The following is a 16,315-nucleotide window of genomic DNA, read 5'->3' as shown; positions in this document are numbered from 1 at the left end:
ATCCCTACCTCTTCGAAGAGTACGTTACGCTTTAATCTCGGGGACGAGATTCTGTTAAGGGGGTAGGACTGTAACAACCCAAAAATCCACACACCAAAAATACCAACTACAAAATTTTTCTCAAAACTTCCACGTGATGATGAGTGTCATGTAAAGAAACCCAACCTAAGAGTTGCATTAGAAGTAACCCAACCTAAGTCAACACATAAGCATGTCATGTCATATGTTGATTATGATTATTTAATTTCTAACAAATAGATGTTGCATACATTGTTAACTCAAATTGTGAGTTGGATCTTCATTTGCTTTATGTTATGCTTAACAATTCCATTAAAGTAATAAACCATAAAATTATTATTAAACAAAATCCTGTAAACTACAATGAACAAGTTACCTCAGTTTTAAATTCAAATTCTAAACCAAATTTGAATTCAAACAAGGAAAAGAAATGAGAAACAGAAAAAGAAAAAGGGGAGAAGAAGGCCTCGTAGGCTTGGCCTGCTCGGCCCGCGCTGGCCAGCCAGCCTCAGCGCGCGCGCACGCGGCCCAGCAAGCCAGCCCAGTAGGCCGCCCACGCCCGCGCGCCCGTTAGCCCCTCCAGCAGTCGCTGCCACATTGGCCCCGCGCGTCAGTCGCGCGCTGCTCACCCACACGCCCCTTTCTCTTCGCCACAGTCGCTGCCAATGGACCCCACCCGTCAGCCCTCTTGTTCTTCTTCTCCACGTCGCGCTCAACCGCCGCGCGACCCAGAGCCGACAGCGGTGGTAGGGGCGGGCCAGGGGTCATGCTCGGGGCATGGTCCTGTCCCCCCCTTGGCGCATCGCCCACGCGACCTCCGCGCCAACCACCCCACGCCACAATGTCGTTTGATGCCCACGGTGCATCACCGACCGTCCGCCCGTCCGCCGAAGATGGAGCTCAGAGCTCTGGCTATAAAGCCACGCCCAGAGCCCTAGGGTTCTCCCAACGCCCCGCCACCACCGTGGTGGCCGACCACAGCACACCTGAGCCAAGAGAGAAGAGTGGGGGAAGAAGGGGGGAAACGCTGACGCCGCTGCGAAGGGGAAAAGCTCACCGAGACCACCGGAGCCGAGAGCGACGCCGTCGTCTACATCACCGACGCGGTTTGGCACGGCACTACACGGCTACCGGAGCTACACGGCCTCGAATCGACATGGCATCACCATCCATTCTTCCACGCCACCTAAGGTGAGCCTTCCGGTCTCTCTGCTCGCTGCCGGACCCTGCTGTTCGGCCATGGCGCTCCACACCGGGAGCGTGTAGGCCAAGGCCGTCTCCGGCCGCTGGGAACACCCGCACCCACGCACACGTCTGTGACCTCGCCGTGACCACCTCGCTGGAGCCCGTAGTGACCCGCACGCCTCGCCGTCGTCACCGTTCGCCATGGCCACCGGGAAGCCCTACCAGCCATAGGAGAACCCGTAGCTTCGCCTTGAGCCTAGACGTCCCCACTGCGTCCCCTCACATCCATAGAAGCATACACGCCCCGCCGAGACGTTTCACCATGACCGTAGCCACCTCACCGACGCCGTCGTCGTGCTCGGAAGGGCGTCGCCATGGCCAAAGCCATCGGAGGCCCTGGAGGACCCCTCGACCTACCCAACATGCCTGCTGGTGCATTGTGTCGCCCACGCGCACCATAGAACCGGCCTATGCCGTAGCCCCGCGCCATTCCCGCACGCCGGTAGAGCTCGAGCCGCCGCTCGCCGTGGCCAGCACCGTGGGAAGCTCTGGCCGCCACTTTGACCCCACCAATGCAGTCGCCGTGGCCCGGGGAAGCTTTTCCCCTCTCCAAACGGACACCAGTGCCACCGCAGGGGCTCACAGCGAGCTCACCGCCGGCGGGGACACCGCCGTGGGAGAAACAGAGGGCTTCCTCCCTCACCGGCCACCTGTGCGTGAACTCGGTGCACGTGAGCTGAGCCAAGGAAAAGAGACGGTGGACTTGGTCCACCATGTGCCCTACCGTAGGTCTATGGACCATGAGCGCTGGTCCACCGTGAGCCACACGGTGTGAGCCGCGCTGTGGACAAAGCCCAATAAAGGCCCACGGCCGTGACGTGGCTGCGTCACAGCATGCCACGTGTCCGGCCCGGCCCGGCCCAACCCGAAGCCCGTTTGAGACCCGTCCGTGTTGACCATTGACTGGTCAATGTTGACTGTTGACCTGGCCCCACATGTCAGTGACACGGACACTTTGGACCCACACGACAGGTGCTGACGTCACACGGGACCCACATGATAGCAGCCCCGCAGCTAGGGTGACGTCATGCTGACGTCACGTTGACATCAGCTGCTGACGTCAGCAGCCCAGGCCCACATGTCAGTGACCCTGACTGTTGACCGTTGACCGTTGACTCGACATTGACCGACATTGACTTTGACCGGACCCACCTGTCAGTGACTCAATAGCCTCTGGCCCCACCTGTCGGTAAGGATGACGTTATGCTGACGTCAGCTGGACCCCACCTGTCAGCTCGGAACTGTGATGCTGATGTCATGCTGACGTCAGCAAGCCACGTGGACCAACCACAGCATGACACGTGTCAGCCCAGGATTAATTCAGCCTTTTGCATTTTCAGAAATGATTTAAACTTTGGAAATTCATAACTAAATCATACGACCTCAGAAAAATATGAAACTAGGACTAAAATTCATCTAAAATCAAGCTCTATGCAATGAACCCATGTTTGAGTGCATTTGGCTCTTTTGAATTTTCATTGCTTCTTTGTGCTACTCTATAGACATCACTAAGGCGACTATAATGCAAACGTTGCAGACTCGGAGGAGAACCTGACGGACGAGGTTCATGAGTACCGTGAGGAGAACGGAGATGACTACACTGAAGGTGCCACATCCCACCTAATCTCGTAACACCTATTACGCATGGCTAACATAGAACTGCTATCGCTTTACTTACTGCTACAGACTTATTATGATAGAACTTGCATGGTAGTATGCTTGCATGAAAGCCTTTACCTTGGCGCAACCCTACCCCTGCATACCCTGCTATGAGGCTAGACACATGCTTACTGCTATACATTCCATTACTTATACTTTTACTACGCTTATACTATGTGCGTGGTGGATCCTGGTGTTATCTGGACCATGGGGAGAGTGCTACGTGTGTGACTTGGGTGTGTGGAGGATGAGGGTTGTGTCGACCAAGTTGGAGTATAAGACGAGCCTGGGACAAGTCTTGCTATGGGTTGCTACCTGGGCACCCCTGGGAAATGGATACCTGTGGTGGGTAAATGGTATATGAGGTGGACCTGGGTGTGAACCTATGACGGGTGGAGCTCGGGATGGAGGTGCTGTGGTGGCACGGTAAATGGAAACCCTGATGGAGACATTCTGGCTTAGTCATCCCTAAGGACTTACTAGTACTCAGATTCACCGGGAAACCTTACGTACCACTCGCCCTATATGGTGCGGGACGGCTGGACTACTTGGTAGGATATTGCCACTACTGCTAGGTTGATAGTGGATAGTGTAAGGAGGTACGGGGCGCGGAGGATTTCCCCCCACACTCTTCCGAGACTTCATGGAGACCTTGTGGACCCGGCTCATGACTCACAGTTTCAGCCACCCCAGACTTGACTTGGGGTGAATCAGGGCTGAATGGTAGAGTGGCATTATCCTAGGCTAGCAAGCGACCGGAATCAGCCTAGTTGACGACGGTCAGCGTGGAAGGCGGATCTTGTGGTTATGTAGAACCTCTGCAGAGTGTATGGTTGATCGATCGATACATGTGCCGACCTGTCGGCTATGGACCTTTCCTGGGTTTCGCTTAAACTAGATAGTGAGATGAGTCCTTCTTTTCTTCCCCCTGGAAGTGAGTGTTCGGTTGTAGCCAGGGGCTACGGGCCTTGAGACAGTGCCGAGAGGGAGTTGGCCTGTCGACTGAGCGATGGTATGGTTATGGTATGGTGATGGTGTGGAGATGGTGGTATATCGATCTCAGGATCGAAACCTGGCTCTGGAGTGGGAATGGTGTTAAAACTTGACTATACTATTATATACTTGATATGATAAATGCATAGGAAACCCCAGCTTTATAGCTTCCTCTTGACTATATCCAACTTGTATCCAATTTGCACAAAGCAATGCTCATAGGGTCGGGAGTGGCCAGTACAAATCGTACTGATAAATTTTGGCATACAGGTTCTGCTGAGGAGTATAGCTCCGAGGAGTTTGACGGTTGAGGGGTTCGTGCCTACGTTCGAGTTTGGCGATCTTATCTTCAAGCTGTTCTGAATGAATGCTACAATTGATTCCGCCAATGCGGCGATGTAATAATTTATGTAATTCCGTACTATTTGTACTCTGATATTATTGTTGTATGGATGTGATACTCGACTGTGATTTGGGTAATATGATCTACTACGGTTTTATTATACTTCAATTATGTAGATTTCCCTTCGCGGAAATTGGGGTTGTTTCAGGTACCTCATTCGGTGAGGAAACTAACCTGCATCAGCGGAAGTGCTGACAACAGGATATTATTATTCAATATTTACAGTTGAACTTGTTGCACCAAGTTAAAGAATTACTTCTCGTAATTAGCTGTTTCATTTATGTAGCTGGACTGGTAAGTTTGATCAGACGAAGCATAGATATCGCCAAGAGAGTAGCTGCCTTTATCCGATTTGTTTTTCAGTTGAACTTGTAGTGGCAGCTTAAGAGTATAATTAGTTGTTCTGATAATGTAGCTGGGGATCTGGTTTAATTACCATGCTATACGGTTTCTTGCAACCTTGCCTCACGGTGAACGCCTCGTCGTGCAGATCGGGAGAGTAGCATGCATGGATGTGGATGTCCAGATATCCCAAACATCCGATAATATCCATATCCGTTTTTGTGTAAATATGTATATGACTTCATCAATATCAGTGGTGGTGAAAGGTGCAGAGAGGGGATCAAGGTCATCTCTGGTCTGCACAATCTGATCAACAGGATTGGAAGAGAAACCTTTCTCTTTTTGAAATCATCTGTTTTCGTATTCGACTTAAATATGGATGTTAAATGGATGTATCCGTTTTTGTTTATGAAGATTATTCTCTATCCGATTCCACATCCATATTCGACAAAAATATGAAATATTTGATATTATTTGTATCCCCAAAGTACAAGTTATTTTGAAACCATCTAAATTTCATGATTATGACTAATTAACTATGTAAATGAAAATAATTTTAATGTAACAAATGATATGTATCATTATTTAGAAGTTATCTATGGCTAATATGGTTTTAATATTATTAATGATATGTAAATATTAAGTTTATTTAATTTAATATGGCTAATCGTATTAATTAGTATTTTATTTATATACTTCTAGAATTTATTTATTTATTACACAGATGGGGATACTAGTTCATCCGTAGACCTCAACAACAGAAGATTAGAGGAAGGGAAAACCTACAGAGATGAAAATGAAGTGATGGAGCAAAATCCGTATCAGACCAAGATTATAAACAAATAAAGAGTTCATGTAAAATGCAAATAACAAAGAAAACATTTGAAAAAACTATAAAAATTATTTGGAGAATAAATAAATAAATATCTATATAAATTATAATTAGGAATATCTAAATTAAAAATTATAATAAAAATTATTTATTTATGCCAATGGTGCAATGCACAATCCAATGCTCATCAAGCCAGCCTGATTCTTCGCATAGCCTAGCTAGGTTCTGTTCGGCTGGTCTATAAGCCGCTTATGCTGATTTGTACGGCTGATTTGTTGGAAGAGAAAAATATTGTACCATGACTGATAAGCCAAGCTGACTTATAATGGTAGCCGAACAGAGCCTAACCAATACATAGATGGCAGTCGACGAGTGCAATAGATTTTTTCCCCCTACTTACAACCGCTCAGCAGGTTTCTGGCCTTCAAATACTAAAAATAAATTCAAAAATTTCGGACCAAGATTCAATCGTTTTAACCGGTCAAAATATTTTGATTTAGCTAATATTTAACTGAAATTTGATCAAAAGGCATAAAAAAAGAAACAAATGAATTATAGCTCGATAAGTATGCACTTCTGTATTGAATATAAAGAACTTGTTAGCTTGTTTGAACTTTAGACTTGTCCAAAAAATTATATTTATTCCAAATTTCTAATCGGTATAATATTGTTTGGGACCTCACCCAAATGCATCCGTCATTTTGGACCGAGTCACGAACCCTGCCTCCCAGTCCCGGCAGCCTCCGCCTCCGCCTCCGCCGCCGCCGCCACAGACATGGCTCCACCCTAGCTACAGTATCCACGAACCAGCACCTCCCCAACAGCACCGCCGCCCCAGTTCGTCCCCATCCGCAAAACCCGTCCCCAAATCTCGCAGCTCGCCGCCGTCGCCTCCTGCCCTGCGGAGCTACGCATCCTCCCCGCGGCCGCCGGAATGCCTACCGGCAAAGCGCCCAAGGGAGCGTGGCAAGCATCTCCGGCGAGCGGCGGCGACCGCATCGGCGCCCTCCCAGACGAAATCCTGCGCCACGTCCTCTCCTTCCTCCCCGCGCAGCAGGCCGTGCAGACATGCGTGCTCACCCAGCGCTGGCGACACCTCTGGAAGTCAGCCCCTGGACTACGCATCGTCGGCGCCGACGGGAAGGCGCCGGTGCCCTTCGAGGAGGTCCGGGAGTTTGTGGACAGCCTCTTGCTCCTCCGTGGAAGCTCACCTCTGGAGACATTTGAGCTCAAGGTCGCCGGAGCCGCTGTTGAATTTCGCCACGTGAGGCTCTGGGTCAGGTACGCCGTGCAGTGCGATGTCCAGGTCCTGCGGCTCAGCTTCCTTGGGGATACCCATGCTCGGCTTCGGCCGGATGACCCACCCCTCGCCTCCAGGCACCTGACCAAGCTAGAGCTTCGCGGCCTAGTGTTCAATGAAGATTTTCTTGACTTCTCGAGATGTCCTGAGTTGCAAGATCTACAGATTAAAGATTGCAGCTTCAACCATGCCAAAAGGATCTCATCCTTGTCCTTAAGGCATCTAAGTATCAAAAGAGCCACATTCAACCGGAGTTCCCGAGCTCGAATTCTTGCCCCGAATCTTGCTTCATTGTTCCTACAAGTCACTGCTGGCAGGACTCCTGTACTTGAGAAAATGCCCTTGTTGGTTAAGTCTTCTCTTGCAATCTGTGAGGTTTGTAAAGATTGCTGCAGCCGCTCTAACTATGGGGACTGTGGTGATGAGAGCTGCGGAGGTTGCATACGAGATGACAGCGCCTCTGTGATTTTGCATGGTATGTCTCAAGCAAAGTCTTTGGTGTTGATAGCTTTCCCTGACATGGTATGCTTTGACCTCAAATCATCATGTTCATGTTCATCTTTTTTCAAACATCATGTTTATATATATATTAAAGATTTATTGATTTATCTAGTTGCTATATGTCCAGTTCATTTTCAGAAGGGATTTGAGACTTTGCCCTACTTTTAATCAATTGAAGTCTTTGACTCTCAATGAAAATTGGTGTGTTCCTGATGAGCATCCACTAGCATGTATTCTTCAACATTCCCCAGTTTTAGAGGAGCTTATTCTTTTTCTATATTTCAAGGTAAACAATTTTTAAATTGGCAACTGTTGCGTCGTAGAACTTTATGTAGATTGTCAGTTGATCTTGGTGAAATCTTTATGATAATGCAGATGGAGGAAGATTGTGTGGGAATGAAAGGAAGGTTCAATCCAAAGGAGCTACCACCAACCATATCATCACACCTTAAGGGAGTTAAAATCATTTGTGGAGGGATTGATGGAAACGTTCTTAAAGTTTTGAAGTTCCTGAGCAAACTTAACATCAGTAAGTTAGCTAGCAACACTCTCATGTAAATTAAAGTGGCAAGCAATGAAGAAACTCTATGTTAGTTACTAAAGCAGTGATTTGGGTATACCAAGTTATTGTGGAAATGAAAGTCTTGCACCATATTTTGGTGATGGGAAGTGGAAAATACCAGATCCATTTTATTCACATGTGTTTGGACACATAGACTCACTCTCCATGCTTCCACATTACAATTGTTTGCCTCTGTATGTGGGAAAGAGAAAGCAACAAAGTAACTCCTAACTTCTATAGGAAAGTGAATGAACTCAGCTAGAGAAAGAAAACATGTGCACTAATTTTGGGGCAGAGTCGTAGTATAATGTGTTAATTATTTCTGTACCATAACACAAATATGTCCTAATGTCGGGTTTTTAATAGCTCCTGCTGTATATGTAATTTCTAGGTTGTGTTAACTGTTACTTTCAGAAGTTCAGTTGATAATACCCTCTTTGTTCATTGGGAGTCTCTCCCCCCCTCCCTGCCTCCCTCCCTCACACTCACTAGAGTATGAGTGTCTTAGTAGAATATTCTTATCTGTTTCCCTCCTTGTTTCATTTTTTATTGTTGGGTTAACCATTATGATACTTTGGACCCTTGAATCTGTTTTCACAATCTTAGAAAGCTGTATCCAGTGCTGTTTGAACCGTTATGAGAGTAGACGAGTTCTATGCAAAGATGCAATACCCAAATCCATTTCCATTTGACTACTTTAATTTCTCAGCTTTGCTATCCACCTTATCATCTATGATTCTGCATTAAGGCCTATCCGCCTCTATTGAATATCTTGATTTTCATACTAGTTGTGTTTGTAGTGAAGATGTTACTTCAAAACTAATGAAAATACTGCCTCCATCTATAAATATATAAAATAATGTTTAGATTGGTCACTCATTTTACAATTCTGTGCAAACATATTTTATTTAAAAGGTGGCACTCAAAATTGCATGTCAAAAACAAGAACACAATTATATACCATGATACTTATTTTGGTAAAATTCAAAGCTGCATGTCAAAAACACAATAGTATACCAAGATACTTATTTAGGTCAAATTCAAAGTTGCATGTGAAAGACTTCCAATGTCCTCAAGATGGCATGCCCTTGAGTGAAGAAAGTAATTTATTAAGGATTCTACTGTAGCTACATTTTAGCTGTACAGGTTTGGAATATTCCAGTTCGCTACAGTTAGTCGAGTGAAATTTTCATATGCTAGTCCGTTCCTGCGTCTCATCTTTACTTGCCTTTTTTACCTCTCAATAATTTGTCAGATGATACACATTGGCACTTACTATGCTTTTCAATTTTGTACAGGTTTTAGTTTCGTGGAATAGAAGCTTAAAGCTGAAGACTGATCTTCTGCCACTTAATTACATTAAGAATGCTGGCTTCTTCCTTTGGGATTGTTTTAAGTTCCTCCACTTGTTGTTCCAAGTTAAGATTATCTGATAAGTTTCATCCGGGGGAAGCTCTTATCTGCCAATTGAGTAAGCATGGTGCCTTTTGTCTCTATGATTGTTTCCCAGTTCTATCCGTGTAATGCCAACTTAAGAGTCAGTGATTAGTTGTTCCTATTATCTTGCTGGACCTGGTTTTCTGTGCTACGCTGTTTCTTGCAACCTTTCCTGAGCACAGCTTGCTCAAGGTGTCTAGCTGTTCATTTCCTGGTAGTATGCCAGATCAACCCAGTTGTATGTATCTTGTTATGTGCATACCTATTGTCTTGTTCTTCCTAAGACTATCTCCAACAACGCGGACCCAAACACTAGACCTATATCATGATTTGGGTCCCCTACAGTCAAAAGGTCACGCACCCAAAAAGTCTCTTCTCCAACAGCCAACTGAAAAAGAAAGGAGCGCCCGAGCCTGAGCAGCAGCAGCCGGCCTCTCCACGACAAGCCCCCGGCCTGAGCAGCAGCAGCCACCGCCTCCGGCGGCGTCGGGGCTCCCAGCTCCGACCCCGACAGCGCGTCCTCCGCCGCATTCCCGCTGCCTCCGTCCCTCACGGCGGCACCGGGGTCGCGGTCGCCCGTGCCGACCTCGTCCTCTGAGCCCGAATCGTCTGCGGCCTCGGAGAGGCGGCCGAAGCCCTGGGAGTCGAGGATGGCGAGCACCTCCGCGGCCGCCCGCTCCGCCTTGCGCCGCTGCGCCGTCACCGTCTGGAGCTGCTCCTCCAGCTCCACCACCTGCAGAGCAGCAGTGACGGGCTCGGAGAAGATGCGTGCTCGGAGGAAGTCAATGGTCATGGCCGTCGTCGTGTCCGCCGCCATCCCCATTGCCGAATCCGAACCTGCGTGTGGAGTGTAGCGGTCTCCGAAGCCAAGCAGCGCCGGAGATTTGGGTTGAGGAGAGAGAAGACGGAGGGAGGACGCAGATTTGGCTGCCCTCTCTCCTACGCAAAATAGCTGCTCGGAATGGGTACTTTGTTGGACGGCGTTCTTTGCGTGGGCGTGATGTATTTTGGGTATGGGTCGCTATATGGGTAAGCTTTTGGAGACGGTCTAAATGAGGCAGATATGTGACCTTGTAATATGGGTAAGCTTTTGGAGACAGTCTAAATGAGGCAGATATGTGACCTTGTACTTATTAATGGCCATGGATTGTAACTTTGATGTGGAAAAAAGGCGTCCAATGATGTTCTAAGTTCTGGCTTAATTGAAAGTTTGGAGTTTTGTGTCTGTATGTAGGTTCCTGTTTTCCAAATAATCTCCCGACTTCTCTAGTTGCCCTGTTCGATTAATGAAACTAGATGTATTCTCCTCGCGTTGCTGCGGAAATTAGATGTTGAAATGTAGATGGTTGTTAGATGAAAGTGGAAACCTTGCTGAAAAAATTGTGGAATTAAAATATGTCCAATGTTCACATGCATGTCATCTATTAAAAAAATAAGAAAAGTCAATTACACCGAATGTCCACCCATGATATTTTCATACGAAAGAAAATTGGTGCAATATGACACAGTAAAATGAAAATATATTCTTCTCTGAATGGTTACCAATTATTCACCTGATAATTTATGGTGAAGACTGAATTTTTTTTCTATAACAAAACTTAAAGTATTTGGGGCAACCCGTATGGTGAAAATTAGAGATATATTAGTGCTTGATAACTAAATTCATCTGCTACAATTATAATAAGTATATATGGGCTTCTAAATTTGCGGCAAATAAATAACGCAAGACATTTGGTGTCAAACACTGTGCAAAACCCTAGGTAAGAATCCCAGAAAACCTTGAGCAATGCTGGATGCTTTTTTAGTTTCAATGACGCATGAGCTTTCATGACATGAAGGAATGCCTCACTGGTGTTGATGCCTGCGATGTGCAGAAGCTTCTCGGTGATGGCGTCAATAGCGCGATGCATCCGTCATCATGTATTACAAATTAAACTCACCTAGTGTTCACTTAGCACTTGATCTGGTTGCCAAGGAGTATGTGGTACTTCCAGAAACACGCATGGGCCAACTGTGAGAGCAAGAGTGCAAGAGCACAACTGACGCGTCGATCGACGACTGAAACCCTCAATAGTTACAGCTTAATCGGGGATGGAAATGAGAATCATAAGAAAGCATCACCGAAGCTGAATAACACTCATGTAGGATCAGAAGCTGCAAAAGGAAAAGGTGGAGAGACAAAGTGAGAGCAGTATAGCACAATCTGGAATGATACTGTCCATGAATTTAGACTGATTTTATAGCACAGGAGGAGAGCAGTGGGTGGAGGCATGGCAACAGAACGCTAGAGCCCAGAGGTCCCTCTCACAAAAACTGATGATATGTGTTGGGCTATATGTAATATATGTATGTGTATTGGGCCTAGCCCATTAGTGTTTGTATATGTATACACTGAGATAGAGAGAGAAATGTATTCCATTCTAGAAAATTCCTGGAGCTTCAGTTCCTACATGGTGTCGGAGCCAGGCCAGTGATGGCGAGGGCGGCGGTGAGGAGGCTGAGGCTGGTGGTCAGGAGGTTGCCGCTGGGAAGGAGTTGGTGCCGCTGACGTGCACATCGGGCGACTTGGCGCTGCGTGGTGGAAGGGGCGGTGGAGAGGCGTGTGCTCAAGCTTGTGCTGTGTGTGGATTGGGAGCTGCAGCAGCAGGAGGAGGAGGAGGAGGAGGAGGAGAAAACAAGCAAGAGCTAGAAGAAGTAGCAGCACGGGAAGCAGCTGGACGGGATATGGAAGGATAGGCAAGTTCTGAGGAGATTGAGGTGCGTGTGCTTGTGCTCTTCCGGTGCTGTTGTGTTGCAGAAGGAATTGTTGCCTGGGGTGTGTGCGGTGTACATCCTAGGAGTGGATTTGTGAGGAGCTGGACTGCAGAAGGCAGAGGAGCTGCTGCTATTGGAGGGAGATTGCAGTGCTCTGTTCTTTGGTCTCTTCAGTAGAAGAACTGCAGGTGCAGAAGGCATTGGAGCTGCTGCTATACTGCTCTGTTCTTCAGTTGTGGAAGCTACAAGAAGAAGGCCCTGGCAACATTAAATCATGGGGGAAAATCAAGGAATTGAGCAAGTGCTTGGAAAATTTGTAGAACTACTTGCTCCAAAAAAGGATGAGGCTCCAAGTTCGAGTAAGGATGCTGTGATTCACATGGAACCAGTCAGAAGATAGAATTGATGCCTAATGATATCAAGCTAGAGGGCACCAAAAATTATTTGGCCTGGTCCAGAAGGGCACTCCGTCTGCTGAAAGCGAGAAGGCTTGAAGGTTTTGTAAATGGAGGATCACCTGAGCCAGAAAATAAATGTAGTCCTGAATGGAGTACATGGGATGCTATTAATTCCTTGGTAGCAGCATGGATGTTGAGTTCTATGACTCCGACCATTGCTAGTACTGTTGATACAATAATAAGTGCAGCTGAGATATGGAAATCTTTGGAGAAGATGTATTCTGGGATTGGTAATGTGATGTTGATGGTTGAAATAGAAGATCGCCTCCATGATCTCAAACAGGGGGAGCGATCTGTAGCAGACTATGTTGCTGAGTTAAAGGGCTTATGGGCTGATGCTGATTATCTAAAACCCATCGAATTACCACACTCTGAATGTGTTGCTTGGGTGAAGAAGTGGATAGAAGAAAAAAGAGTCATACAATTTTTTAGGGGATTAAATCTAGAGTTTGAGGGTAGATGCTCTACTATGCTCCATCAGCCTAGTCTTCCTAGCCTTGAGGAGGCTATAGGCGCTATAACACGGAACACGGGAGGAGTCTAGGCTAAATGTGATGAAAGGAAATTCCTCCTCTCCATCTACTCCCATCTTTGCAGCAACAGGAGTTAAAGAGGACAGGAGGTGTTTCAATTGTGGTGACCTTGGACATTTGATTCGTGATTGTCCCAAGCCACTTAAGCCCAATAGTGGAAGAGGAAGAGGCAGTAGCAGGGGTGTCTAAGAGGTGGTAGAGGCCATGGAGGTAGAGGTGGTTACAGGGCGAATGTAGCGGGCACACAGGAAGAATTTTCGAAGGCAAGCGAAGCTTCATCAGTGGACCTTGAAGAACTGAGGCATGTGAAAGGAAAATGTGGAAGACCTGAAGATCAAGTCCAGGAGGCCCCTAGTGGCGACTTCATCAACTTTGCATATATAGATGAAGGTAATTATGCCCATGCATCTATTCCAACTCAAATATCAAAATTAAATTGGATCCTAGATTCAGGGGCATCAAAGCATGTCACAGGCACAACGAGTGAGTTTGTTTCATATATGCAATATCCCCCCACACGTAAAGAAACTACACAAACTGCTGATGGTACATCACAACCCATTAAAGGTGTTGGCACAGTCCAGTGCACTCCATATATCCAATTATCATCAGTATTGCATGTGCCAGCCTTTCTAGTCAATCTTATATCATTAAGTGCTCTAGTTGATCAGTTGGATTGCCAAGTTATTCTTGATAAGGAAAATTGTTTAATTCAGGAAAGACGAATAGGGAGGAATATTGGGAGTGCAACCAGGCATAGTGGGCTGTGGTACATGGACCGTGAAGGGACAAATGATGCTTTGTGTACTGTCCTAGCAGCAGCTGTTGGAGAAAAGGAATCTATGGTGATGCTTTTGCATTGTAGAATGGGACGCATGTCCTTTGACAAAATGCATAAAGTCTTTCCTGATGTAATGTGTGGGGTGGATAAAAACAAACTCTTTTGTGATGCCTGTGAGTTTGCAAAACACACAAGGCCATCCTATGTAAGTAGGAGCATCAGGAATGAAATACTTTGTCACTTTTATTGATTGTTTTTCCCGGATGACATGGGTATACCTTATGAAGCACAAAGATGAGGTGTTGAAATGCTTTCAGGATTTTTGGGCTGTAAGTAGGAGCATCAGGAATGAAATACCTTTTGTGCTGATCCATTCAGATGTTTGGACATGTCCTGTGGTTTCTATTAGTGGAATGAAATACTTTGTCACTTTTATTGATTGTTTTTCCCGGATGACATGGGTATACCTTATGAAGCACAGATGAGGTGTTGAAATGCTTTCAGGATTTTTGCGCACTTGTGAAGACTCAATTCAATGCTCAGGTTCAAACAATAAGAACAGATAATGGGACTGAATATGTGAACAAGGAATTCAGTTCATTTCTATCAGCAAATGGTATATTGCATCAGACCACATGCCCTGATACACCTCCACAAAATGGCGTGGCTGAGAGGAAAAATCGTCATATTTTGGAGGTTGCTCGCTCACTGATGTTTACTATGAATGTGCCTAAATTCCTATGGAGTGAAGCTGTGTTGACAGCTACATATCTCATCAATCGTACCCCATCAAGAATACTTGGGATGAAAACTCCTTGTGAGATGTTGTTAGGTGAAAATAAGTTTGTGGTTCCACCTAAGGTCTTTGGATGTACATGCTTTGTGCGGGATCACAGACCCTCAGTGGGAAAACTGGATCCGCGTAGTGCATCTTTGTGGGGTATTCTTCAGGACAAAAGGGCTACAAATGTTGGAGTCCTAGTGAGCGATGCTTGTTTGTTAGCATGGATGTGACATTCAGGGAATCAGTGCCCTTCTATGGAGAGAAGACTGATCTGAATTTTTTGTCAAAGTTTGACTCTATTGAATCAGATGAAGTTAATCGACGGGGGAGAAAAATGATGTGATATCTATTCCAACTGTGCAAAATCTAAAGAAAATGGAAGTGGTGATTAAGGGCTCAAATTCCCAACCAATAATGGGAGAGAAGAAAGTGGCTTGGATTCAACTCTATGTCAAGAGGATAATTCTAGAGCTGATAACCCACGATATAAGGGTCCCTTGAAAGTGTATACAAGGAGGAAGTATAAATCTCAGGAAGAGGTTCCCACAACAGCAACACCAACAACTCATGAACATTCTTCCTCGGCCTCTCAAGAGGCTGTTGATGTGTCATCGACTCCAGAGACTGAGATTGAAGACTCTACTTTAGATGATTTGCCCATAGCATTACGAAAAGGACCACGAGCTAAGGCTGGTGTGCCCCCATCAATGTACGGATTTGAGCATGACATTGGTAACTATGTTTCTTATGCATCATTATCCCCTGCATATAGAGCATTTATTGCATCATTGCAGTCTATTGTTATTCCTGAAGACTGGAAAGAAGCAAATCAAGACCCTAAATGGCGAGAGGCCATGTTAGTTGCAAGTGGGTTTTTACCGTGAAGCAAAATCCAGAAGGAAAGGTAGAAAGGTATAAAGCAACATTGGTTGCTAGAGGATACAGTCAAACATATGGAATTGATTACGATGAGACATTTGCACCGGTGGCAAAGATGAGTACAGTAAGAACATTGATTTCATGTGCTGCAAACTTTGGCTGGACCTTGCACCAGTTGGATGTGAAGAATGCTTTCTTGCATGGTGATCTTCAAGAGGAGGTGTATATGGAGATTCCACCTGATTTCTCTCAATCTAAGACTATCGGGAAGGTTTGTAGATTGAAGAAATCTCTATATGGTCTCAAAGTCTCCACGAGCATGGTTTGATAGGTGATATGGGATACAAACAGTGCAATGGGGATCATACTGTTTTCTACCGACATTTCGGACGATAGATCGTCGTCCTAGCTGTATATGTGGATGATATCATTCTTACAGTCGATGATGAAGAAGAAATCAAAAGGCTGAAGAAAAAATTGAGCAAGGAATTTGAAGTGAAGGATCTCGGTCAACTCAGGTACTTCCTTGGCATTGAGATTGCTCGATCTCCAAAAGGTATAATTCTCTCACAGAGAAAGTATGTATTAGATTTACTCAGTGAGACAGGCATGCTTGGGTGTCGACCTGCAACCTATGCAGCACGGATACGGATACGCGTATCGGTATCGGAAGGATACGGATACGCGGATACGGCAATTTCTTAAACAACCCGATACGCGGATACGTTTTAACTATTTTATTAATAAATAGATAACAATGCATATTAAATTGCAAAATAGATGTTCAAGTTCAACATAGAGACATTTAAGGTCTATTACACTCAGAATAACATA

At 45.7% G+C, this 16,315-nt stretch overlaps 1 protein-coding gene across 1 annotated transcript; it reads left to right on the top strand.

Moving 5' to 3' along the window:
* The first annotated feature begins 6,189 nt into the window (after positions 1 to 6,189).
* Positions 6,190 to 10,137, top strand: LOC136481704 (MEIOTIC F-BOX protein MOF-like). Its single transcript, XM_066479022.1, has 4 exons — positions 6,190 to 7,314; positions 7,421 to 7,579; positions 7,669 to 7,822; positions 9,154 to 10,137. The coding sequence occupies exons 1-4, from the start codon at positions 6,427 to 6,429 to the stop codon at positions 9,171 to 9,173; spliced, it is 1,221 nt and encodes a 406-aa protein (XP_066335119.1). The 5' UTR covers positions 6,190 to 6,426; the 3' UTR covers positions 9,174 to 10,137.
* The last annotated feature ends 6,178 nt before the right edge of the window (positions 10,138 to 16,315 follow it).

The sequence above is a fragment of the Miscanthus floridulus genome, chromosome 9 (assembly GCF_019320115.1).
Source record: "Miscanthus floridulus cultivar M001 chromosome 9, ASM1932011v1, whole genome shotgun sequence".
NCBI lineage: Eukaryota > Viridiplantae > Streptophyta > Magnoliopsida > Poales > Poaceae > Miscanthus > Miscanthus floridulus.
The sequence above is the reverse complement of the archived record's forward strand: the minus strand, read 5'-3'. Positions and strand labels throughout refer to the sequence as shown.